This window comes from Syngnathus leptorhynchus, chromosome 20 (genome assembly GCF_054491065.1).
Source record: "Syngnathus leptorhynchus isolate UIUO chromosome 20, UIUO_Slep, whole genome shotgun sequence".
Taxonomy (NCBI): Eukaryota; Metazoa; Chordata; class Actinopteri; order Syngnathiformes; family Syngnathidae; genus Syngnathus; species Syngnathus leptorhynchus.
In genome coordinates this window covers 533,968-557,128 of record NC_141214.1, presented here as the reverse complement: position 1 = coordinate 557,128, position 23,161 = coordinate 533,968, and the positions used below count along the sequence as shown (strand labels likewise).

General features: G+C 46.2%; 5 protein-coding genes across 15 annotated transcripts; 3 read left to right on the top strand and 2 right to left on the bottom strand.

Annotated features, from left to right (window-relative positions):
* Positions 1-107: 107 nt before the first annotated feature.
* Positions 108-3,005, bottom strand: agr2 (anterior gradient 2). Of its 2 annotated transcripts, XM_085900755.1 has the most exons (10): positions 2,971-3,005; positions 2,788-2,893; positions 1,310-1,905; positions 1,072-1,203; positions 923-986; positions 791-843; positions 644-720; positions 507-570; positions 343-426; positions 108-269 (listed from the first exon to the last, which is right to left on the bottom strand). In XM_085900755.1, exons 4-10 carry the CDS (start codon positions 1,178-1,180, stop codon positions 220-222), a joined length of 501 nt encoding a protein of 166 aa, XP_085756881.1. In that variant the 5' UTR covers positions 1,181-1,203; positions 1,310-1,905; positions 2,788-2,893; positions 2,971-3,005; the 3' UTR covers positions 108-219. The 2 variants fall into 2 exon arrangements, with proteins under 2 accessions (XP_085756881.1, XP_085756882.1); XM_085900756.1 differs by lacking the exon at positions 2,971-3,005 and having other exon boundaries at positions 2,788-2,896.
* Positions 3,006-3,086: 81 nt separating this feature from the next.
* Positions 3,087-8,925, top strand: abcf1 (ATP-binding cassette, sub-family F (GCN20), member 1). 3 transcript variants are annotated; one of them, XM_085900499.1, is made up of 26 exons: positions 3,087-3,298; positions 3,787-3,833; positions 3,929-4,000; positions 4,100-4,226; positions 4,301-4,335; positions 4,415-4,504; positions 4,610-4,651; positions 4,874-4,924; positions 5,000-5,074; positions 5,194-5,292; positions 5,433-5,555; positions 5,624-5,724; positions 5,823-5,908; positions 5,970-6,109; positions 6,192-6,340; positions 6,414-6,497; positions 6,740-6,864; positions 6,990-7,102; positions 7,165-7,339; positions 7,434-7,508; positions 7,642-7,712; positions 7,802-7,834; positions 7,990-8,158; positions 8,254-8,318; positions 8,382-8,454; positions 8,570-8,925. In XM_085900499.1, the coding sequence occupies exons 1-26, from the start codon at positions 3,238-3,240 to the stop codon at positions 8,734-8,736; spliced, it is 2,448 nt and encodes an 815-aa protein (XP_085756625.1). In that variant the 5' UTR covers positions 3,087-3,237; the 3' UTR covers positions 8,737-8,925. The 3 variants fall into 3 exon arrangements, with proteins under 3 accessions (XP_085756625.1, XP_085756626.1, XP_085756624.1); XM_085900498.1 differs by having other exon boundaries at positions 3,088-3,298; positions 4,610-4,657; XM_085900500.1 differs by lacking the exon at positions 4,610-4,651.
* mrps18b (mitochondrial ribosomal protein S18B) lies at positions 8,916-10,941 on the bottom strand. Its single transcript, XM_085900508.1, has 7 exons — positions 10,380-10,941; positions 10,046-10,202; positions 9,875-9,972; positions 9,715-9,783; positions 9,499-9,565; positions 9,349-9,408; positions 8,916-9,210 (listed from the first exon to the last, which is right to left on the bottom strand). Exons 1-7 carry the CDS (start codon positions 10,458-10,460, stop codon positions 9,005-9,007), a joined length of 738 nt encoding a protein of 245 aa, XP_085756634.1. The 5' UTR covers positions 10,461-10,941; the 3' UTR covers positions 8,916-9,004.
* On the top strand, positions 10,569-19,062 carry ppp1r10 (protein phosphatase 1, regulatory subunit 10). Of its 6 annotated transcripts, none has more exons than XM_085900505.1 (20): positions 10,569-10,778; positions 10,879-11,070; positions 11,224-11,399; positions 13,557-13,667; positions 13,749-13,835; positions 14,029-14,164; positions 14,293-14,344; positions 14,410-14,499; positions 14,581-14,709; positions 14,776-14,881; positions 15,057-15,160; positions 15,313-15,440; positions 15,587-15,743; positions 15,825-15,965; positions 16,042-16,288; positions 16,486-16,561; positions 16,651-16,866; positions 17,386-17,506; positions 17,769-18,137; positions 18,207-19,062. In XM_085900505.1, the coding sequence occupies exons 4-20, from the start codon at positions 13,561-13,563 to the stop codon at positions 18,335-18,337; spliced, it is 2,397 nt and encodes a 798-aa protein (XP_085756631.1). In that variant the 5' UTR covers positions 10,569-10,778; positions 10,879-11,070; positions 11,224-11,399; positions 13,557-13,560; the 3' UTR covers positions 18,338-19,062. The 6 variants fall into 6 exon arrangements, with proteins under 6 accessions (XP_085756631.1, XP_085756630.1, XP_085756633.1 ...); XM_085900507.1 differs by lacking the exon at positions 10,569-10,778 and adding an exon at positions 11,808-12,548 and having other exon boundaries at positions 11,059-11,119; XM_085900504.1 differs by having other exon boundaries at positions 10,569-11,070.
* Positions 19,063-19,427: 365 nt separating this feature from the next.
* On the top strand, positions 19,428-23,075 carry c20h6orf136 (chromosome 20 C6orf136 homolog). 3 transcript variants are annotated; one of them, XM_085901505.1, is made up of 7 exons: positions 19,428-19,662; positions 20,504-20,723; positions 20,787-21,485; positions 21,703-21,770; positions 21,835-22,035; positions 22,137-22,206; positions 22,260-23,075. In XM_085901505.1, the coding sequence occupies exons 2-7, from the start codon at positions 20,625-20,627 to the stop codon at positions 22,401-22,403; spliced, it is 1,281 nt and encodes a 426-aa protein (XP_085757631.1). In that variant the 5' UTR covers positions 19,428-19,662; positions 20,504-20,624; the 3' UTR covers positions 22,404-23,075. The 3 variants fall into 3 exon arrangements, with proteins under 3 accessions (XP_085757631.1, XP_085757629.1, XP_085757630.1); XM_085901503.1 differs by having other exon boundaries at positions 19,432-19,662; positions 21,682-21,770; XM_085901504.1 differs by having other exon boundaries at positions 19,432-19,662; positions 20,496-20,723; positions 21,682-21,770.
* The last annotated feature ends 86 nt before the right edge of the window (positions 23,076-23,161 follow it).

Genomic DNA, 23,161 nt, shown 5'->3' with positions numbered 1-23,161 from the left:
CCCCCTCCAAAATGCATGGACTGTTAGGATGATGTGGTGGTCACGCCTGCGCGAATTGTAAATAGTCCATAGTGAGTTTGAACAAATAGCAATTATCTAGCACTTGAAATGGTCAACCTTTTCCATTTTATTTCAAAGACAATGTGGGAAAGAGGAGCATTTCAGTGAAGAAGAAGAAGAAGGTCCTTCCGCTGCTAACTGTTGAGGGCATCTTGGGCTTCAAAGCTCCGACTTGAGGAGTTTCTTGGCCTTCTTCATGTTGCTTATCACTAAGAGAAGAAGAGAGACGCTTACATTGGACGCCCCTCATGGCAATTTGACGCCAGCAGGGTTTCATCTCACATAGTTTGACGTCGTTTGGTTCGTAGGCGTACATGCGGTTGGCGTAGCGACCGGTCACGTCGGCCCTCACCGTCATGGAGGGGTCTGCCGCATTGCAAAAGCAAAAGACATTCAGCTAAATGGATCAACAAATCTGTTTCTGACAGCTGAAATTGATGTCTTACCAACAAAAATGATTCTGGGAACATACTGTCCGTCTGGGGAGAGATGTTTGTCTGTGGTCTCATACTGTGCAAAAATAAAACAACCTTCATTCTTCACCATTTTAAATTGGACTTACATGTCAGACTGTGCCACTTACCACCAAGTTGAGTACAACAAAATCCTCATCAAGGATTTTTTGGAGCTCAATGTCCTCCGCAAACACTTTCTTCAGTGCTGCAGGGAGAATCAACAAAGAGTTGAAAGAGTCTTGGGGCTTGTTTCAAGAGAATGTTTTGGAACTTACCCTGGCTGTGTGGACAGTCGTCCAGGTGAAAGAGGACCATCAAGGGTTTGTTCCTTGAAGGGGGAGTGGAATGGAATGGAGGGGGAGTTAGGTCAAGCTCGTGACAGCACAAATTGACAATCCATTTCTTACCTTGACCTGGCCCAGTACAGTCCTTCCTCGTACGTCTGAGCCCAGATCAACTGATCACCCCATCCTGGATGAAATGGGAAGAAAGAAAATCACAGTGTCTTGCCTTTTTTTTTTTTTTTTTTTGCTGTTGACCATTTTCCACCATTTACCTCTGGACAGAGTCTGAGGGACCCTCTTGCCTGTCTTGGGGGTATATTTGCCAAACGTAAAGGACGCAGCGACAAGCACCAAGAGGAGCGACAGGGACGTTTTGATCATCTTTGCAAGGTTACTGGAAGAGACTTGAAAGAAATACCAAGACGTGGTTTTTAGAATTGCCTTTGCAGAGTTTCAACTTTCTAGATAAGAACAGAGTAGTTCAAATGTAGATAACCTCATTTTTCTTACCTGTGCCTGCTTGCTCAGCCGGATGACTGTTCCAGGATCTCCTGGTTATACCCTCTTACCTGCTGTATATTTAAATACCTAGCTGTCCGCCCACGGTCCCGCCCTTTCCGCCTCCTGTCACCACCTACCTCCGCGCCGGACTGCCTCAACCACCAAACAAAATATTCTCCATCGAAAATACATTTGATATCTGCATTTGGCACTTCTTCTGCTTTTGTTCATTTGAGGAGGCGGGAAGCAAATACGTGCACGTGCACAAGTTCCTTTTTAAATCGTACCACTCAAATAGAACATACGATGACTGGGCGCGATGTGATTGGCCGGAAAGCAGAAACACGCACTTCATGAACAAAAGTATTTGGACACCAGTCTGTTACACCTGCAGCTACCGTGAATGGAATGGATTGCGCCGCGTGTGTCCCATGGGCGCGACCCGCTCCATATCAATAGCTGCTTTGTTGGCTTTCTCCGTCGGGCCCCTCGACAGCCGAAAGGGCTCTCCAGCCCGCACAAACGACCAAAGGACAGAGGGACAGGACGGGACAGGACGGGACAGGACGGGACGGGACAGGATGTCCTCTTTCTTGTTCATACCTCTACATGGAAAAACGACATGAGTGTTCACAGTTCAAATGTTGTTTTAATATCCTCTTTTATAGTAGAAATTGTAAAACAGGAAAAACTTTGGCAGTTTGCAGGATTACGCTGATCAAATGTGATGAAGCTTTTTTATATATAGTGCAATCACCACTTGGAAATCCATCCATCCATCCATCCATCCATCCATCCATCCATCCATCCATCCATCCATCCATCCATCCATCCATCCATCCATCCATCCATCCATCCATGGAGTAGCTCCTCCTCCTCTCCATCAATGTGTGTTGTTGGCACAGCAATAGGGTCAATATTTGAAGTAGAGGGCAGGGTTAAAGGCTACTCCTATCGGACCCTCGCATTCACCAGCTGCACTCAACCCTGCCCTGACAACACGGATCTGACGATGACGCACGCGCGCGCGCACGCACACACACACACACACACACTAACACGCACACACACACACGCCCGCCTTGTTGGTTGGCAAGCTTTAAGATCCTGCTTGCGTACATGAAGGACGGTCGGTGGCATCAAACACCCTGAATTAGTGAAACAGCTTTTTATGTTGACATAGTCAGTCGCATTTAGAATTTGGACTCAATGAGGCTGACGTCAATAAAATGTGGAATATATATGAACTGTATAAAGTGGACATGAGCCCTAGCTGCTAAAAATATAATGGCATTTGGTGTGAAGTAGAATTTCCAGGTACATGCAGCGATTGACCATCTCAGTAGATGCTTCCATGAGGCTGTGGTAAGGATGATTTTTTTTTCTCACAAAACTACATTCCATTAATAAAGAAAAAAAAACATGAGGTCTGCATCTCGTTCGAAATGTCATCACTCTAAAGAGAAATTGAACAGAGTTGCTATTACCACAAGAGAAAGTGAGCGCCACCTAATCAAAGTCCGCCATCTTTTCCCAATTGGAAATCCCCGGCCTTCATAATCACTTTGGGGTCCAATCGTATGCCCTCCATTCCTGAAAACCAAAAGCAATGAGCAACATGCATGTAATGTTGCGTTGATACACAAGAACCAAAATGCCTGATGCACTACTTTTAAGCTAGGCTTCCGTCCGTCCGTCCTTCCGTCCGTCCGTCAGGCGGCCTGCTGCATTTGAGCTATTTCCATTCACATTCCAGTCCACAAGTTGGCGCTATTCACAATTTTCCCTAGTTTGCTCGCTACCGAAGAAGAAAAGTAAGACGCCGAAGAAGAAAGTATCTCAACTCTTCTGGCCCGCATGACATTTTCATTTATTTTTTGCCTCCGATACCGGTGTTGCCTACGACATTTGATTCAATTGTCAGATTACGAAACAATATGCCTAAGAAAGGACAAGAAGAAGCAGAGTGGGTGGGCGATGAAGAGCAACCTACAACAGGTCAGGAAAAAAAATGTCATTAGGTAGGGTGGGCTAGGTAGCCAAGCTAGCAGCTGGTGGCGGCGGCGGTACCCGAAGCACCAATTTGAGTCAATTTGGTGTTTTCAAGCCCAATCGCTATTTGAAGAACACATTGTGTTGAGATAGATGTGGCGTGAACTGAGGTCAGCCATCTGACGCCATCTGACGCGTCATGAAAATGATGCAATGCTGGGCAATGACACTTGAGTTCAGAAATGAATTAGCGAAGAAAAACAAACAAACAAACAAACAAACAAACAAACAAACAAACAAACAAACAAGAGGTATAGATGATGGATGTACTTAGCTAGAAATACAGATCTGTATTGGTGTCACCAAAAGTTCTCTTAATTGGTATTCAAATCTCTTTACCAGTATTGAGATACGTACTTTTTTCAAAATTGCCACTGTCCAAAGCATTTCCCTCCTTGTCCAATGTTGACTTCCAATGCTCTTTCATCCCACAGAAAAAGCGGTGAAAAAGGGGAAGAAAGATAAAAAGGGGAAAAAAAGTGTGAGTACTCCTTCATCGACATATTCATAGTTGAATTGCTGACATTTGTCTCGCTTGGCCTTCTTTGATTTACTACAATTGGTGGTTTCCTTTAGTTTTTTGAGGAACTCCAGACAGAGGAGAAACCTGAAAAAGAAGCTAAGGTTCCTGCAAAAGATGCAAAACAGGTGATCTATGCCCAGAGTAGATTGTGTTGGGAAATCAATGAGAAGGAAATGTGCTTTGCTTTTCCAAACACACACTCAGAGTGGATTTCTTCTTTTCAGCCTCATAAAAAGAAAAAGGACCGCCGTAAAGACAAAGGTGAAGATGCGGGCAATGACAGCGATGAAGATGTCATGCTGAAGCTTAAAAAGCTCTCGGCGCAAGCCAGCGATGAAGAAGATGAACCTGGTATGAAGACAAGTTGTTCTGTCAGATTTAGTCCTCCCAGTTCTTATGAAAAGTGCCTCTGTGTCCCCCCACAGTTGTCGCCCCCAAGAAAGGAAACAAGAAGAACAAGGTTTGCCATTGTCTCTTGCCACCACCGTTGTCAGTGACTCTTCTTCGCATGCCACCAAGTCATTTGTGTTGTCCTTCAGGGTGGTAACATTTTTGCAGCTCTCAGCCAGGGTACGAGTGGTGAGGAAGACAACTCGGATTTGGACCAGCAAGGTGAACTAGTCAAAAAGGTAGGCATAAAGTTTTTGTTCATGATATAGTATGCGCAATCAAATGTAAATCAATGATGATGATTTGGGGAGAATAACGCTACAGTGTGTGCGTCTTGGATACAGGAGGCTGAGAAGGGCAAGAAAAAAGAGAAAGCTAAAGCTAAGGTGAAGGTGGGTGCTCTGCGGGTGCTCTCATTTGGGCTTTCCTAAATTCAAAGTCTTCTTTTTTTCCACTCCTAATTGCTTTTTTGCATGCCCAGCTATCATCATTGTGTGTGTGTGTGTGTGACAATTTTGGATTCATGCCTTTGCAATTAGGTGCTTTGGTTTTTGTTTTACCTGCTAATTTCTCCTTACAAGTGTTTGTGTTTACATTTTCCTTTGTAGTTACCAGAGAACGATGAGGACGAGAAACCCAAGGACAAAATGAAAGCAATTGTACGTAAAATATGCCCCCCGCCCTCGTTAATTGTCACGATTCCACTAAGGCGCTAATTTGAAACATCCCTGTAGAAAAAGACACCGGCCGAGAAATGGCATCATGATGAAGACGAGGGAGATAACAGTGACGATGACGACATGATGATGGTTCGTACGCGCTTGAGGTGGCTTTGGCTCGTCGTTTGCTGCTGCTGCTGCTGCTGCTGCTGCTGCTGCTGCTGCTGCTGCTGCTGCTGCGCTTCAAACATTTGTTTTGGTCAAAGCAGAGTGCTGAAGATGTCATCGCCGAGCAGGCCAAACAGCAGCAGGACGATGATCCCTTTTCTAACCTTAGCAAGAAGGAGAAAAAGAAGAAGAAAAAAATGGTATGGATTTCATATTCTACGATGGCAAAATATTTGACGAAAAACATCGACGTTGACTCCAAATCGCATTTGTCTGATGAATCTTTCTTTCTTTCTGTTGTTTGAGTCTCATGTATATGCGCATCCACGTTTTTTCATAGATGGAGTATGAGCGTCAAGTGGCAAGTCTCCGTGCCCAGAATGCCTTGGAAGGGGATTTCTCCATTTCCCAAGCTGAAATGTCCTCCAGACAGGCCATGCTTGAGAACGCGTCTGACATCAAGGTTGGTCGATTGGGAGATCATCGGCTTCCTCAACAAATTCGGACTTTCCCTCTTTGTGTGTTTCGTAGCTGGAGAGGTTCAGCATTTCGGCTCACGGCAAAGAGCTTTTTGTCAACGCCGATCTCCTCATAGTGGCGGGAAGGAGATATGGTTTGGTCGGACCAAACGGGTACATTGAAGTGCTTTTCCTTTGAACGAGGTCGTATATGAATCGGAATCAATCCATCCATCCGTCCTTTGCTGCATGAAGCCACTGTTTTCTTCCAGCAAAGGGAAGACCACGTTGCTGAAGCACATAGCCAACAGAGCCCTGAGCATTCCCCCCAACATCGACGTGTTGCTTTGCGAGCAAGGTAAGAAATGTTCTCGCGCTCATCTGCGCTCAGTGCCATTCACACGTGCCGGTGCATTCAGAGGTGGTGGCTGACGACACGCCGGCAGTCCAGGCGGTGTTGAAAGCCGACACTCGCCGCCTGAAGCTGCTCCAGGAGGAGAAGCAGCTTCAGGCTCGTCTGGAGAAGGGAGAGGACAGTGTGGCGGACAGACTGGACAAGGTGAGCCAGGGCTTAACAATGGTGCCTGAGCGGAACTCCGGCCATGTCCAGCCTGGATTGCAATCTGCCTCCCTGCCCTCAGGTCTATGAGGAGCTGAGGGTGATCGGAGCCGCGGCGGCCGAAGCCAAAGCGAGAAGGATCCTGGCCGGCTTGTCCTTTACCCCCGAGATGCAGAACAGACCCACCAAAAGGTTCTCGGGAGGTTGGAGAATGAGAGTTTCGCTTGCCAGGTGAGGTAGACAGACCTCAGCCCGCTTGGTGCCAACTGATCAGACTTATTGATGGCCAACACATTTTCCACAGGGCTCTGTTCATGGAGCCCACCTTACTGATGCTTGACGAACCCACCAACCACCTGGACCTGAATGCCGTCATCTGGCTCAACAAGTACGCCTCTTGTTTCCTTATTCTGAAATGCTTTGCAGTAAGTGGCATCCAATGTTACTGAGGTCAAACTTTACATAATACTTCAAGTGGGAATGATCATTCTTTTGGGACAGATTGCTCCCGTCACTAACCAAAATGAAGTGTCTGTCAAGGATCTTGTCAAATCGAAATAGCACGCACGCACGTTTCATTCGTTCGATTTTAGAATGGCGTCTCAGCTAAAGGTTTTCCGTCCCTTCCAGCTATCTTCAAGGCTGGAAGAAAACCCTGCTCATAGTTTCCCACGACCAAAGTTTCCTCGATGACGTGTGCACTGACATCATGCACTTGGACAACCAGAAACTCTACTACTACAGAGGCAACTACTGTAAGTATTTCTACTATCACTTATTGGCTCCAATGTTCCATAGGGTTGGTTCATTAGGAGGCAATGAAGAATCTGAATGGCTCCAATTAAGACCATCTTGACGAAGCCGACGTTTCTTTTTATAGTGACCTTCAAAAAAATGTATGTCCAGAAGCAAAAGGAGCTCCAGAAACAATATGACAAGCAGGAGAAGAAACTGAAGGACCTGAAGGCTGGTGGCAAGTCCACCAAACAAGCTGTGAGTTTGAATCTGAACGTCTGGAGTGCTAAGATTGCTCACAACTTTTATGATTTGTTCAGGAGAAGCAGACAAAAGAAGTGCTCACCAGAAAACAACAGAAAGGCAAGAAGAAGGGGGGTCAGGAAGAGGAGAGCCACGAGGCCACGGAACTGCTGAAGCGGCCCAAAGAGTACACTGTCAAGTTCACCTTTCCAAACCCTCCTCCTCTTTCGCCACCCATTTTGGGCCTGCATAGTAAGAAGGTTTCGATACGTATTTCAATCATCGGGCTGACGCTACGTACGTACGTAGCCTACTACGGCTAACTGAGGACCTTCATCTATTCCAGGTGTTGATTTCTCCTATGATGGCCACAAGCCACTCTTCAGGAATGTCGACTTTGGAATCGACATGGAATCCAGAAGTGAGATTTTGCCACAACTTGTGTTAAAAAAAAAAAGGCCGCACATTGTGTTTTAATTCACAGAAGCAGCAACCCATTCTTGTAGATGTAAATGACAGATTGAGGCTAGACTTGAATTTCTGACTCCCTGCAGTTTGTATCGTTGGCCCAAATGGTGTTGGGAAGAGCACATTGCTGTTGCTGCTCAACGGGAAATTAAATCCTGTACGTATGTTGACTTTTGTCAAAGTTTCATTGGCTCATAATGAATACGGCTATCCCCAGTGACACGACACGTACTACTTGTTTTGCAGACGAAGGGTGAGATGAGGAAGAATCATCGATTGGTAAGTCAGGTTCTATTTTTTGGGGTTGAATACAAAGCTATGAAAAAAAGTTGCTATGTACACTACTTTATCGATCCCATGAGGGGAGATTGTGTCATGAGGGACGGGGCAGCAAAACGCTCGTGGACATGACGCACACGCGCATATGCTTGCAGAAAATTGGCTTCTTCAACCAGCAGTATGCAGATCAGTTGAACATGGAGGAGAACCCCACAGAGTACCTGATGAGGAACTTCAACCTCCCCTATCAGGATGGCAGGAAGTGCCTGGGACGTTTTGGCCTGGAGAGCCACGCGCACACCATTCAAATCTCCAAACTGTCTGGTATGAATGTGCAATGGCAAAACACGCCTCCTGACTTTCAATTGGGATGCAGATAGACACATACAGAAGTGCTCTGATGCTTTTCTTTCCCATAGGTGGTCAGAAAGCTCGCGTTGTGTTTGCTGAACTATCCTGCCGCCAGCCAGATGTCCTCATCTTGGTAAGATAAAGTCGGGGTGAGCCTTTTGCGCAAACTGAAGTCTTGGCCTATCTGCTCTTCCAGGATGAACCCACCAACAATCTGGATATTGAGTCTATTGATGCTTTATCAGAGGCCATCAATGAATACAAAGGAGGTATGTGGAATAGGGTGGGGCATGATCTAAAAGTGACTTGTGTGCAAATAGACAGCATTATATAGCACCATTGCGTAAGTCAACCGCATCTTCATGTCCATCTTCTCTTGCCCAGCTGTGATCATAGTGAGTCACGACGCCCGTCTCATCACTGAAACTCAGTGCCAGCTGTGGGTGGTGGAAGATTACTCGGTCAACCAGATCGACGGCGACTTTGACGACTACAAGCGAGAAGTTCTCGAGTCCCTCGGCGAGACCGTGGTCAATAAGGTTAACCCGTGATCGGCCACCTCGAGCAGTTGTGGGCAGAACGTGTCGCTCCCCTAGCTAGCTAGCTAGCTATCTATCCCTTTCAGATTGGTTTCTTGCTCCATTTTCTTTGTGGAAAAACAGCCCCTGCCTGGCATCCAATTCTTATCAAAAAGGACTTTATATCATGCCAAGAACACAAAATAAACCCGTTTTTTCCAACTTGGATTTATTGTTTCACTGGAACAGATTCCCATGCTTATTTCACTGACCCTAGACAAAGTGGCAGAAATGGCGTCAATTACGTGCCTGGCTTTAGATAAGCCTTATAGGTCTTCCTGACTTTAGCAACTTCCTTCTCGTCCGGTGTGATTTCACCATACCATTTATACCAGTCGTCACCGGACGTTAAAGAAGCAGCGGGCGGTGTGAAAGCCACAGCATCGTGGCAATTGGAGTAATCTTCGCCTGCAAAATCCACATAGGGAATCTGAAAGGAAAGAAAGCCTGAAACGATAAAGTTCATCTGATAAGTGTCAATAAATCAAGCAGTCAATTGCAACCTTTATCATTGGAACATTGCAGGGCTGATTTGATTGAATTGAATTCACTGTTCAGCTGTAATGAGGTTGACAACAAACATACCATGATCTCGTGCAGTGTTGATTGCTACAGTCAGCTTCTTCTGCTGTTTCATACACACACCTGTAAAAATCAGAAGAGTGAGCCAATCTAGGATCTTTATTCATAAATATCCAGGAACCGTCCATTTCCACCCCACGGCTTGTGCCTTACCAGTTCGAGTAGGATCATATACCACACCGGTGTGGGGGCTGATGAACTGCTGCAACAGCTTCACGTTCTGTGGAGGGGAAAAAAAACAAAAAAACATTCGCTATCTTAGCAATCAAATAAACTGCAAGCGCCAGATGGCACGAGAAGTATGGCGTTCAGTTGTACAGCTTGTTGGTCGCCAATACCGATTTGAAATGTTTAAAACGTTCAAGTCACCTGATGATGAATAATCACATGTGGATCTCGACATATTGGACAGGGGTTTCCACATATCTTGTCTCCTCTCTAAACAAACCCAATACGTTTTAGATTTAAGTGGCAGCTGTGTACTGAACGAACACAAAAGATTCTTACAAATACATTCAAAACACATTACAATGCAGGTCTTGCGAGTCTTCTGTGGGGGAATGCCTCCTTTGTGGTTCCTCCTGTAACCCGCCCATACTGGATGGGCTCCGTACCTCTCAATGTACTCTGCCAGGGAGATTTGATTTAGTGATAAGTGTCTATTGAGGGGGGAGATCACCCTCGTGTATATGGGAGATACCTTCACTCTCCAGATAATCCCACGGTCTGTCTTTGTAGCGAGACAGTGCCTCGGTTTCCTTGGTCGCAGCCTCATCCTGCTGTGTCACTGCTTGGCAGAAGGAGTGGCTTGGAAGTGCAAGTGGCCGAATAGCTGGACTGATTCTCAGAGATATCCTCTGTAAAACAAAGTGGGATCACACAAAATATACGGACAATATTTGGGGGCTTGTTTTCTGTGTCGTCAAGATCGTTGTTAGCTGACTACACGAATGGCTACTGATCAGCCTGCGTTGACAAATAAAAGTTCTTATTGAAGAAAAGACCAACTGTCAGACTACCAGCTCATCGCATACCTTAAATTGTGGCAATGGATAGAAAATTGAAGGCGAGATGCGGACCGCTGCCCTTACAACGTTTTGGACGGAGGCAGCCATTTTCGCTCGTAGTAAGGTGAAAGGTTAGAAGTCTTGATGGCGGATTGCAAAAATGACCGCCGCCTATTGGTCTTTTTTCATTACTGCATTGTCTGCACAATGCCGAACAGATTATCTTGGACGTTCTAATAGAAAATGATATTAGTGTTATTCCGAGAAAGCGCCTCGTAATGTTTGTGGTTTTTTATGTTTGTTTGAAGCATGTTATTGGTTTTTATTTTGACCTCATGTCACTGAGACGGTTCATGGATACACGTCTGCGGGTACAGCGTGCCAGTCACGAAGCAGCCGCCATTTTAAGGACGTCAAACAGTTGAAGTATACTTGTTTTAGGACGTTTATGTTCCAGTGAAATGTGAATCATATTGTATAGATATGTCGTTTTCTAAACGCTGTTCCGAAAAATGTGAATTATTAGGAGTACGCTGATGGTATTTGGACACCAACGTCGAAAAACGGCGTGATTCGCCATTACGCCTTTGGAGCACAGGAACAAGGTCGTTCGTCAGCCATTTTGAGGTGAAAAAAACCCGGCGGTGACGCAAAAAACGTCACAACGTATAAAAACTAAGTCCCTCCTCTTCTCGCTCATTCCTGGATTTGGTCAAAGGTAAGTGAAGACGTCAGAAAATTCGTGCACACATTTGTCGTTTTTGAAGGTGAAATCCCCCCCCGAATATTCACTAAAAGGTTGCTTGCGCTTAAGGGGCGAATTTTCACCTCTAGTGTCAACTAAGATGCTTTTTCTTGTGTACTTTTTCAGGTTTCAATTCGTTTTCCCGAAGACTCAACCGTCGAGGACTTCGACCAACCACCCAAATTGATATTTTTTCTTCAAGTAATGGACATCTGATTACTATTTTTGCCTCCAGTTTGTTCTTGAAGGAAAAGGCTAGCTTTTAGCTACCAAAGCCCCACCCATTAGAAATTTTGAAGCAGGTATTAAAGCCATCAAAGTTGATATGTTTTTTTATATAAACGAAATAAGTGCCCGAAAAGCACAATGTGTTATGACTTAAACGTTGAGGGCATTTAGTTTGAATAAGAATGCAGAACGTCGACTTGGTAGTGGTACTTTAAAGTAATCGTATTGGCTATTTTGCGGTAGTTGGCTAGCAGCCGCCGCAACGTAGCATAGCCTAGCCTTCTGTTTAGCATGAGCTCACACATGAATGTGGACGGTGACACAAGTCTCCGTTTCTTCGTGTGTGAGACGAGGTGGGCTAATCCATTTTCAAATCGAGGAATAGTGATATCTATAAGCAATCTGATCATAAAGATTGCCGTGTTTGTTTAGGAAACTAATAACCAATGAAGTCGGACTTTTTGCCTGCCGGGCTTTTGTAGGGGCTGCTCCACGGAACTGAACCGCACCGCAATCTACACATAAAGATTGCATTAGACTGAGGATTGATGGACGTTTGACGAAGCACAGTGTTGGTTTCGTTGACGATGATAATAGCACAGGGGATCCCACCAAATCCCGCACTGGGCAATCTGTGGATAAAGATTGCGGGATGACTGAAGACGAGTGGTCTTTCGTAACACAAACATTTCGGAGTTGTTTAAATTGTGGACAATTGGCTTGCTGTTCTGTTTTTTTTTGTTTTTTACGGAGCATTTTGGAGTTTTCTTCGTTAAAACCCGTAAAGCAAGCCACAGCGGTTTTGCCCCTTTTCAGCTTGTTCGAGCTTTGTTCTAGCCTACACGTCCCCCGTCCGCCCCCATTGAGCGTTTTCCATGCTAACAGCGCTAGTCTGGCGTCGCAGGGGTTAAAAGTGAGGAGGGGCTTGCATTGGCGGAGGAGCTTACTGCCCCTCCCCTACGGTATGTCTGGCTGTATTTAGAGAACGAAAAAGGATTATTAGCTCAATCTCTCCCCCACCCCCAGCCCACCCTTGATACGAACTTTCTTAGGTGATAGTTTGTCTCCCAGTGATACACAATTGTTCCCAAGTTTCTGTGTAATGTTGCAGGCTCTTTGTTTGTGTACATGTGTAACAACTGTGCCACTTACAGGCTTTGAATTATTTGCAGTGTTGTGGAGTTCTGAGACTATATAAAACGTCTACTTCGACATTTAAACCGGTAAGACCAAACTGATTCCTCACACCAATGCATTTACAATTATCTTCTAGAGGCAAGTTATGCACGTATCAAAATCACTTGTCAAAATGAACAAACATGGGAAAAAAAGTGCACAACCCAGTACCCCCCCCCCATACCTTTCAAATAATGCAATGTCTTTATTGTATAATTGCACACACTTGTACAATGTTGATTGAATTACATGACATATTTGTAGGCCCTTGACGGAATGTAAGTATATAGTCATCCAAAGTAACTTCAAATAATGACTTGCTCTTTGGTAATGAAAGTAATGTCTAATGTTTGTGTAATTACAAACCATGAACCACATTGAGCGGATTAAAAAGAATAGCATTTGCACAAGTATTATATTCCTAGTTTTAACTTCATATGCGATCAGTATTAGTCATTTGATTTTTGACATGCATGTGCGATGAAAATGTGTTCATACTTATGAGTAAGTGGGAAACGAATGTAGTTTAGAAAATCAAAAAGTAGTCCAATTTTCACAGAAGCACATATCGGTCGGTCCAAATGCCCTGCAAGGTCCAGAGAGGAGCCATTCTGGTGCTCTGGGACACTCATCGGCCGGCCCTTCTGCTGTCTCTGCAACTAGAGGTCGTGCCAGCAGCGTGCAACAGCGCTCAAGTATGAGGCAGTACATGTTCTATTGCGGAATTGTTTGCTGACCAGTCGGTCAGTCAGTCGCTCGGTTTGTTGTAGTCTCCTACTGATGTGACTGCGGATGCATCTGTTGGCGGAGTGCTGTAGTCAAGTTGCAATTTATTGTGTGGAAAATCCAAAGTGGACTGTTGAGTTTCTTTGGTTTAATGGTGAAAAGTAAAGTTTTGCAAGGATGCCATTCAGGTCTGTTGAGCAGCCCCTCAGTTATATAGAAGCCCCCCAAAAATAAATAATTAATTCTGAATTATTAAAAAAAAAAAAATAACCCACACCATACACATTGCCCGACTGTCATGTCTTAACTGCTTGAGGTTTGTTTTTCAGAAAAATGGAGGGGGTGCCAGTGGACCCCAAACAGATTTTGAAGGGAGTAGAGGTTCTACTCGGGAAGGATGGGGGACTCTGCAGCTTGGAGGGAGTACCAAAGATGTTCAGGTGAGCAATTTAAGCCTTTCAATGTCTTTTTCCAGGTAGCCTTTTGCAAAGGGCTTTAACGTTTGCATATTTTCTGCACAGCCTAATGAAAGCGTCTGCCAAGATGGTCAGTCGGTGTATGTACTTGAACATCCTACTTCATACAAAATCACATGATGTTCTCAACAGGTAAGTTTTGTTGGTGTGATGAGACTCAGCTGTAATTGCACAACCTTCTACTCGTTTGCGCAAGGCTTAAGGCACCCCACAGTTGTCTTATTTACAGACTGACTTGAATTGATTGATTTTGGTATTTATTTGACACCATAGCTATCCAGCATCAGTGACCACCTCAAACATTCTCCTCCCTCCCTTTATTTAGATTCATCCGAGTCGGTGGCTACAGGCTGCTGAATTCGTGGCTCACGTACTCGAAAACCACCAACAATTCGCCTCTGCTGCAGCTTATTCTCCTCACTCTGCAAAAGTTGCCTCTCAAAGTGGACCATCTCAAACAGGTACAGACCAAAGGAAAACCAGTTTTGAAAAGTTAAGAATATAATACTGTCTATATTGTTTGTTGAGTGCAAAATGTCATTTGAATTGGCTCGTGCCTCATTTTTTCCCATATGACTTTTCTCCACAGAACAACACAGCTAAGCTGGTAAAGCAACTGTGTAAAAGCGCAGAGACTGAAGGTCAGTTGTCTTTTTTTGTTTCGAGGAGGTCGGACCCGATGCGTAATCTTCAATCTTCATTTTAGAATTGAGGAAGTTGGCGTCTGTGCTCGTCGACGGCTGGATGGCAACAATTCGATCCCAGAGTGTATCGAGCAATGCCGGCAGTCCCGGTGGTATGGACCCTTTACTCTTTGATCAATGGCTCTTTCTTTTTGCTGTCATCCTCAAATGCTCTCTATATACTCAATGTGTAGATAAGAAGAAAAAGAAAGAAGATGGCAAGGTCCCACTCAGAGAGGTGAAGGACAAGAGTGCAGAGGATGAGAAAAAGAAAGACAAGGCTAAAGCGCATGCCCCGAGTCATGCAAAAATCCGCTCCATAGGTGAGCCATTGAAACACCTGATGATGTATGTACTTAGCTGAAGTACTCATGAGAATGCTTTTGTAGGTCTAGAGATGGACACTCCAAACCCTGCCCCCACAAAGAAAAGCCCGGCTGCTCCCCAACTGGGTGACAAGTACAACATCAAGCCTCCAGTCCTCAAGAGGTTAAGGTACGTTGTACTAAGTTCATTTTGTTTTCAAAACGGACCAGCGTTGACCGGCAAGAAGAATGAGCGCGGCGCCATGGCAGTCAAGATGCACTTTGCTCTCTGCAGCCATCCAGTGGTCAGTGGCAGTAACTTCACGCTCTCCTCTCCTCTTTTTTTTTTTTTTTACTCTGAACAGTTCTGGTCCATTTGATAACCCTCCTCTTGAGAAGAAATACAAACCTCTAAACACGCCGTCCAACTCTACCAAAGAAATTAAAGTCAAGATCATTCCAGCACAACGTAAGTGTATATATAAAATAAATCAAAATATTGGTCGATAAGTGCAGTTTACCGAGCTGCTAACGATATTGTGGTTTGAATTTAATGTGAGGTCACACTTTCCTATAGTGTCCAAAATGTTGAGTGTACTCTCTTTGACCCAATGTCTGCAGCCATGGAGTGTACAGGGTTCCTTGACGCGCTCAACTCAGCTCCAGTGCCTGGAATCAAGATCAAGAAAAAGAAGCCTGCAGCTACTTCACCCTCTAGCGCCAAGGCTGTGTCCCCGACCTCAAATAAGGTAGCTTTTCGGACACCAAATCGATCAAGGAAATTAAGAAAAGGTCGACTCGTGTAAATATGATCAAGCAATCCCCATGAGAAAAACCTCAGACCTGTGTCGGCAAAATGTCTGTTCTCCTAATAACGCACTTTTTAATCTCCCAGACAAATCCATTTGACGGTAAACAATCTACATATTCCTCATCTTCTGGCAAACCAACATCTCCAGAGACTCTTTCTTCAAACGCTACCGATGAAAATCAGGAGCCAGATCGGCCCGGGACCCCCGTGCCCACTGAAGACTCGGACTCCATGGACACCGGTGAGTCTGGCTCTATGCACACACACGTCAGGAAGTCCAATAAATGAGAGACCAATTGAAATTGCGCTTTGTATTTTGCAGGAGACAAACCCAATGCTCTGTCAGAACCTCGTGGGGAAGAAGACCTGACTAAGAAGGGCAAGAAAAAGAAGACTGTTCACTGGGCTCAGGAAGATAATCTCAAACATTATTTCTATTTTGACCTGGATGAGACGGAGCGAGGTACAAACCACACCTGCCGCCGCCGTGTATCGCATGTGTAAATACGAGCGACTGACTCAACCATTCCCTCTCCTAGTCAATGTCAATAAGGTGAAGGACTTTGGTGAGGCGGCCAAACGGGAGTTGATGATGGATCGACAGACGTTCGAGATGGCCCGACGGCTTTCTCACGACGCTATGGAGGAGAGGGTCCCCTGGACGCTCCCCAGACCGCTGACATTACCTGGCAGTCTGGTCATTCCTGGCTCCAACAGCACCGAAAAGCTTACCCAGCGGGACCGTGAGATGGGAATCTTACAGGAGCTCTTCCTCAGTAAAGAGAGGTAGGTGGGACGGTCTGTCGGTCATCACCCTTGTCTTTTGTTTTGACCTCATTTTCAATTCTGTCGGGCGAAGTTAATGACGGTGCAGACACAGGAGGGAGGAGGCTATGATCGATCGAACGAACGAACGAACGAACGAACGGGCTGCTTTGTCCAGTTGTCTTTTGAAGTCTAGACGTGCTTGTCTTTTTGATTAGTGTACCCGACACTCCGCACGAGCCAGACCCAGAGCCTTATGAACCTATGCCCCCTCGACTCATTCCCCTGGATGAGGTCAGTACCAAAATCCAAAGGAATCTCTTGGCTTATTTGTTTTGACAACAAATGACCTCCCTCCCTCCCTCCTCCTTCAATTTGCGTAGGACTCTTCAGTCCCGGACGATAGCTACCCCGAGCCCATGGACACATCTCAGCAGGTTCCAGCCCTGGGCCAAAACGAGGGCTCCAAACTGCCGCCTGTCCTGGCCAACCTGATGGGCAACCTCAACAGCAATTCGCGTAGCCCTCAGACCACAAACACTGTCAGCAATCCGGTCACACCGGCCGTCAACGTACAGGAGCTGCTCACGTCTATCATGGTACATGACTACGGCACACTGGGAGCATTTGTCTACAGTCAAATAAAGCTTTTTCATCTGTTTGATTTACTCATTTGAAACAGCTTCGTAGGTCCTATGCAATCTTTTGCCCTATCTGTGCAAGTCAAATGCAATCACCCCTAGGGAGACCGTGCCAATCGTTGACATCTGACGAGGGAAATGAATTTGTCACAACAATCGTCACCGATATTATTTCAAAACAACAAGAAAGCTCCAATTGTAAATAAGATGAAATGTCGTTTCCGTGGAGGCAAGAGGGAAACAAAAGTACGGGTCAGAAGAGTTCAAATGTCCACATGTTGAACAATTTGACACGTTTATTGAAAAAGGTAGAAGCATCCAATTGTTGATTCAAGATGCTAGTTTGTTTTGGTTCAAGGTCAGAGTCAAGAGCCATTTGTCAAGGTGCCCAAAGAGCCCAAAGTTTCATCAGACCAGTGTACTTTATTTTGCTGCAACTCATCAAAGCTGTGTGTCTGTCTGTCTGTCTGTCTTTAGGGCGCTTCTAGCAACCAATCGACCGAAGACCTCATCAAGCAGCCGGACTTCTCGGATAAGATTAAACAACTTCTGGGTTCCCTACAGCAGACGCACAACCAGAACCAGGGACCTGCACCAGGTAAAGGCGCCCTGAGATGTCTTGAATGTGAAAAGAAATGTCTCCCAATCCTTCAGGCCTCCTGATCACGTCGCAACTTTGACAATCATCCAGCTAAATGTGCACATTTGTTAGCAGCAGCCAAAATCAAGCAATCTCGAAGGGCATAGAAAGTCGTGGAAATGTCGTCGTCATGTATGCCTTCCTTGCTTTCTCCCTCCCTCCCTCCCTCCCTCCCTCCCTCCCACTCACTTGATTTGTTTTTCTTCTCTTGTGAACGCAGTCAACCCGAGTCTGCTGGGTCACAGTCCCATGAACAATATGAACAACATGCACATGCAGATGCCCATGAACAGTGGCTTCCCACCTAACATGCCTCCAGGCGGCCCCCGCTTCAACCACCCCCCGCCGCCTCATAATCACGGGCCGCCATTCAACAGCGGCGGAGGCCCACCGCCGCCACGTATGATGGGGCCGCCGGGTCCGCCGGGGCAGGGCCGCGGGGATAACGGCAACTACTGGGGAGACGACTCCATGAGAGGCGGCCCCCACCGAGGAGGCCATTTCCACCGGGGAGGAAGGGGCCGAGGAGGAGAGCCGGGCTTTCGGGGCCGAGGACGAGGGGGGCCGAGAGGAGGACACAATATGAATGGTACGTACGCGCCGCGCACCACTTGATTGGTCCAACTCACTGATTCGGTTTTGTCTCTTCCTCAAATAGACATGTCCATGCGGCCCGTTTGTCGCCATTTCATGATGAAGGGAAACTGCCGGTACGAGAGCAACTGTGCTTTTTACCACCCCGGTGTCAATGGACCGCCCTTCCCCCCAAACAACCAGCACGGACACTGAGCTGAGCGCCGCCCTCTTCTACACTGCAGCGTGATGACATGATCACTGTTTTTAACAGTACGACTGAAAGTTTCCCGCTTTTTGCCACTATGTCTGCCCGTCACCATCGGCACCTTGCTCCAACGTAATTTCCCTCCGCTGGGCTCCAGTTGCCTTTCAGCAGCGTCGTTTTCTCCTTGCCCGATTCCTCGGCAGCACTTTAAAATGAAATGCTAAATCAAACGATGCCACAAATGATGATTGAGCTTGAACAACTCGATTGAAATGACGAATGAAAGTTGATCCCGAAGAAGCGAGGAAAAATGCCACTCCTTGCCCGTAGCCGCTGGTAAAACATTGTGCTAAAGATGATGCAAATCTTTTATTTCCGCTTATGTTTGGAGCAAATTACGAATCAACCATGAGTCTGCCGATACAGCAAGTGACCGACCTCTGAACTCCTCTCCATCTTAAACTCCGAAAGAGAGGTTTGAATGTCAGTATTATGATGAAGCATTCTGCAGGTCAGCTATGGTGTGTGTGTGTGTTTTCTGTGAAAACAATGACCTTTGTCTCTTGTGGGACTTTTTCCCCTTGGTGTTTTATTTGGATAAATGTCAAAAACAGGTGCCCTTTTTTATGACAGGTTCATTGATTGTACTGTAACGCTGTCTACAATACATGTTCATGTGGTCATATTTTTCTGTTGAATTATTTTGTACACTATTAAAAATGTTAAACTATCATTGCTTGATGGCTTATTTGAAATTGGGGCACAGCGAGTCATTGGATGACTGCTTGGAAAATATAAGAAGAGAAATCATGGACTTGGGAGAAAGATGACAGCAAAGAGAAGCTTACATTGAAGACGTCCATTTTATTGCGTGGAGAAAAAAAAAGAAAAAAAAAGGTCTACTGGTAGTTGCATCCATGAATGATTATTCCCCTATTATTTGCCTTCCGGGTGAATTTCTTATTCGCGTTGGGTGCCGTTCTAGACAGATAGAAGATGCCAGAAGAGTTTTGATTTCCGACATCCCCAAACACACCTCCGTGCAGACCGAGCAACGATGGATGGTACGTTCCGTCAACGTCAAAGACATCAAAGACAATTTGATCAAGTCGTAGTCGAAGTTGAAAAGCCAGCGTTATGACACACACCTTACCTTGTCTACATTGTCAGACTTGTAGTCGTTTTCGCTGCAAAAACGTACAGCACTCGAAATGCGAAACTCGGGTATTGCAATTTGCCCACAGTCCGTGAAGATATAGCGTACGTCATCCTGCGAGGCAGGCGTGTTTGGACTGGCAAGGGCACACAGCACACAAGAGTGGATGTCACTTGTGTAAGTTAGCCGTACGTAAGAACACCGTATTGTACCTTATATGTGAAGAGTGCACATGTCGGCCGATGTATTATGAAATGATTCCATCAAATGAAGCTAACGTGACGCTAACGTTTGTCTGGCCAGGACTAGCTCGCTGCTAGTTAGCATAGCATTTGACTGTCCCGGCCGGTAGCTTGCTAGCGTTAGCCAACCGGCATATGCCAAGTAATGTCAATATTGTGGCTAAAAGATGGAGGCGACCTTATTTAGAGGAAATTGACTGTTTGGGCCCATTTGGGGCAAATAATGCAATGGAAATATTTGGCAACACTTGATGCTACTTTCATGACGATTCAGTTGCGTGTAAGAAATGTTGCATTTGACTTTGCATTTGGCGTCCAAGTCGCCAGAATGTAGCTTGTCCACTGACATGTATATTGTCAGTCTACGTGATGATGTCCCATGACTATAATCTCGTATTACATAGCTTCGTTAGAATCAATCTACAATCGTAACTCATGGCCTTTTTCGATTTTTCTTCTCAATTTTTCTCTCCCATACCGGGAGAGAAGAGAAGAGCAGTTGTAGTTTGTTCCCGACTGGTTAATTGAATTTTAGCTGCCACTGCCGGTCCTTATTATAAGCTTGTGGTCTTTCTTCTGCATGTCATGTGCTAGCTAGTCGAGTCTTTGAAATGGCATTGCAGACCATCGTGTGTGCAAATGTTACAAAAGATTTAGCCAGGCCTTTTTTTTTTTTGGGCATTGTCACAATCCTTGTCATGCAATTGCTACAAAGTCCAATATGAAGCAAAATCCAAATTCAAGCGACAGAGCTTTGAAATCTCGAAGTCTTATAGGTTCTCCAGGTGGTGGACGAGCAGCGCAGCCGGATTTGGGAAGAATTTCAAGGCTCGTTGGTCCGTGGTCTATGTGCTGCGGGTCATGGTGACATACTGAGCGGGGGGCCTTGTGTGGTGAATGGCCGTCAGCAGAGGGGGTCTTGCCTTCTGGGTGGGTTGTGTCCGCATCCATGGCAGAAGGCAGCCCATCACCAAGCACATCCGGAGTGTTAGTCAGGTCAGTCTGCAAATTTCAACAGTCAACGGCATTTGGCGGACAACTCCAGTGTGTGTCTTTCAGCCGATTGATTTGCGGCGGATCTGCCCGACGCGTCCTCTCAGCGGTGCCGCCGCCACCGCATCATGGGCCCTGACGTCGCCCAAGTGCGCGAGATATCAGACGGTGAAGCGAGCGGCTGCGTCGCAGCCCTTCCGTCACGCCAGCTGGCCGCGGGGGGCCGCTTACCCGGACGACGACTGGGAGGAGCCGCTCGGCCTGTGCGTTCTGGTGCGGACCAACGAGTGGAGCGGCCTGCGCACCGTGGTGGAGATCCCGCTCTTTGTTCAGACCAGACTAGCGGAGGCTCCGGGAAGTCACAAGTCCTCTGACTTTTCCTTCCTATTGACAACGGTGGACGGCAGCAGAGAGGATGACATCAGCATCGGCGGCGGCAGCTTGGGGAGAAGCGGCGAGCACGGCCCAAATAGACAGCACGGCTGTTTCGGAAGCCTCTTTGAAGCCGAGAGCTGCCCCGCGCCCTTCGTGTACGGCTCTCGGTTTTACTGTTTCCATTCCCCGGGAACAGAAGCCGCGGCCCACGGCAGCCCCAACTCTCGGCGGGGTATTGGACTGGAGAGAAACAAGATGGAGGAGTTTCCCTGTCAACCCAACCCTGTGTCTGCTCGTGATGCTGACATCACAACACAGGGCTCGCAAAATGAAAGAGACAATGAAGGAGAGCAGAGGCTGGCCGTGGCATATGAAAGACTAAGGACGGAGGTAGGCGGGCAAGATGCTTTATTTGAGAGCCAAACAAACTTCAATGTTGACTTACCAGTTGATTGGGCTGCACGTTCTTTCAAATTGTTTCCATTCTTCTGGTTGACTATGAGCATTGAGACACGTCGTCCGGTAACAAATCATACCCTCGTACTTTTGTTTGTAATACGTGCTATTTTTAACCGTTGTTTTACAGCTTCCAAATTTCTTTTGTAAGAATCACGACTACACCATGTACTCCCGTGACGTTGAATTCATCAACGGACTTGTCAACACCAAGACCAGGTAGTCATGAAGCTTGCCTTATTTCTTTTCTTTTGTGACTGGCCCATCCGTCCGTCTCTTGCAGGGGACGTGCCATCTACCGACTCAGCACTTCGCTGTGGCGCCTGGTGTGTCTGTTCTATTTCACCGACGTCCGGCTGGAGGTGCTCAAACTGACCAAGCACGTGGAAGACGGGACCATTAAGGCTCGCTGGAGGCTCCGGGGCCTTCCCTTCCTGACGCTGATGCTTCGCTTCTACCGCAAAGACAAATCCCACCTGTACAGGTACCAGCAGACTCATTTGAAAGATCAATTTGTCCTGTCCGTCCATACGCGTCATTGTGACTGAATGGCTTCTGTCTGTCTGTCTGTTTGTCTGTTTACAGGTCCTATGACGCTTTCTCCACATTCTACATAGGACGCGATGGACTCATCCATTGTCATCAAGTTGAAAAGGTGAGAAAGTAGCTGCGGACGTTATGTTATACCAAACTTTTGTGATTGTGCAGGTGATGCCAGCTCAGCCCCCGGCCCTGCCCAGAGTCACGTCCCTCCTGGCCAGTGCTTTAGTAGCTCTGGGGGTGGAGGAAAACCGACCCGCCCTCAATCTGCTGCCCTCCCTCTTGTCATCGCTGCGGCAGGTCCGAGAATGAACCAAATGGTGTCGCACTGAAGGTCCACGAGACTATGTCTTTGTCATTAGAGGAACAACAACCCGTGATAGCGTTGCTTTTGGATGAAGCGCACAACTCTCACAGCTATTTGTCTGAATTAGTAACTGCGGCATATGAGAACTGAACTATCACTTACTAACGCAGCGAGCAAGCGAGCGAGTGTTGTGAAAATGCTACGACATGCAGCTTTGGTTTGCCATTCAAGATGCACTGGAAGGATGTTGAATTCAGTCTACATTACTAGATGTTCATCATCATAGCTCCTCGCATACTGTTTCTCTAAAATACAACTCCCATTTCCATTGTCACTGTCACTGATGTTTGAAGCTTAAAAAGCTGTCCATGTGCACGATGATGGCATTGAAATAAAAACAACAGCCTTCCAAACGGAATACATCACTTCACGTACTTCAGGTGAAACTGTTTCAAATAGACTTAGCTATATATACACACTATTTAGTCTTGTGTACTTTATTTCATGTCAAATATTACTTTCCACACGAGTGCGCCACTAAAGTTGCTTGATTTAACTTTCACGTGTGCTTTTTGCATGACCTTTCCCCATACAGAAATCAAGTCACGACAAGACTTTGATCCACCCAGACTTGTTCTAGTTGATATTCAATAAAGTTCCCAATAATGACAACCAGACGAACAATTGTTGAGTCTTTCATGCTGACGTGCACATAAATGATGTCCACAATGACGCCAATGAGTGATCGCAGGGTGACCAGATT

Coding starts and splice junctions, on each gene's coding strand:
- abcf1 (XM_085900498.1), top strand. CDS start 3,238: ATGCCTAAGAAAGGACAAGAAGAAGCAGAGTGGGTGGGCGATGAAGAG. Junction 3,299..3,786: donor TGAAGAGCAACCTACAACAG/GTCAGGAAAAAA, acceptor TTCATCCCACAG/AAAAAGCGGTGAAAAAGGGG. Junction 7,340..7,433: donor ACCCATTTTGGGCCTGCATA/GTAAGAAGGTTT, acceptor CATCTATTCCAG/GTGTTGATTTCTCCTATGAT.
- c20h6orf136 (XM_085901503.1), top strand. CDS start 20,625: ATGGCCGTCAGCAGAGGGGGTCTTGCCTTCTGGGTGGGTTGTGTCCGC. Junction 21,486..21,681: donor ATGAAAGACTAAGGACGGAG/GTAGGCGGGCAA, acceptor GTTGTTTTACAG/CTTCCAAATTTCTTTTGTAA. Junction 22,036..22,136: donor GACAAATCCCACCTGTACAG/GTACCAGCAGAC, acceptor GTCTGTTTACAG/GTCCTATGACGCTTTCTCCA.
- agr2 (XM_085900755.1), bottom strand. CDS start 1,180: ATGATCAAAACGTCCCTGTCGCTCCTCTTGGTGCTTGTCGCTGCGTCC. Junction 721..790: donor CGACTGTCCACACAGCCAGG/GTAAGTTCCAAA, acceptor TTCTCCCTGCAG/CACTGAAGAAAGTGTTTGCG. Junction 571..643: donor TTGTTGTACTCAACTTGGTG/GTAAGTGGCACA, acceptor ATTTTTGCACAG/TATGAGACCACAGACAAACA.
- mrps18b (XM_085900508.1), bottom strand. CDS start 10,460: ATGGCTGCCTCCGTCCAAAACGTTGTAAGGGCAGCGGTCCGCATCTCG. Junction 9,784..9,874: donor AGACTCGCAAGACCTGCATT/GTAATGTGTTTT, acceptor GGGTTTGTTTAG/AGAGGAGACAAGATATGTGG. Junction 9,409..9,498: donor ATATGATCCTACTCGAACTG/GTAAGGCACAAG, acceptor TGATTTTTACAG/GTGTGTGTATGAAACAGCAG.
- ppp1r10 (XM_085900505.1), top strand. CDS start 13,561: ATGGAGGGGGTGCCAGTGGACCCCAAACAGATTTTGAAGGGAGTAGAG. Junction 13,668..13,748: donor GGAGTACCAAAGATGTTCAG/GTGAGCAATTTA, acceptor TTTTCTGCACAG/CCTAATGAAAGCGTCTGCCA. Junction 15,161..15,312: donor CAAGATCATTCCAGCACAAC/GTAAGTGTATAT, acceptor CAATGTCTGCAG/CCATGGAGTGTACAGGGTTC.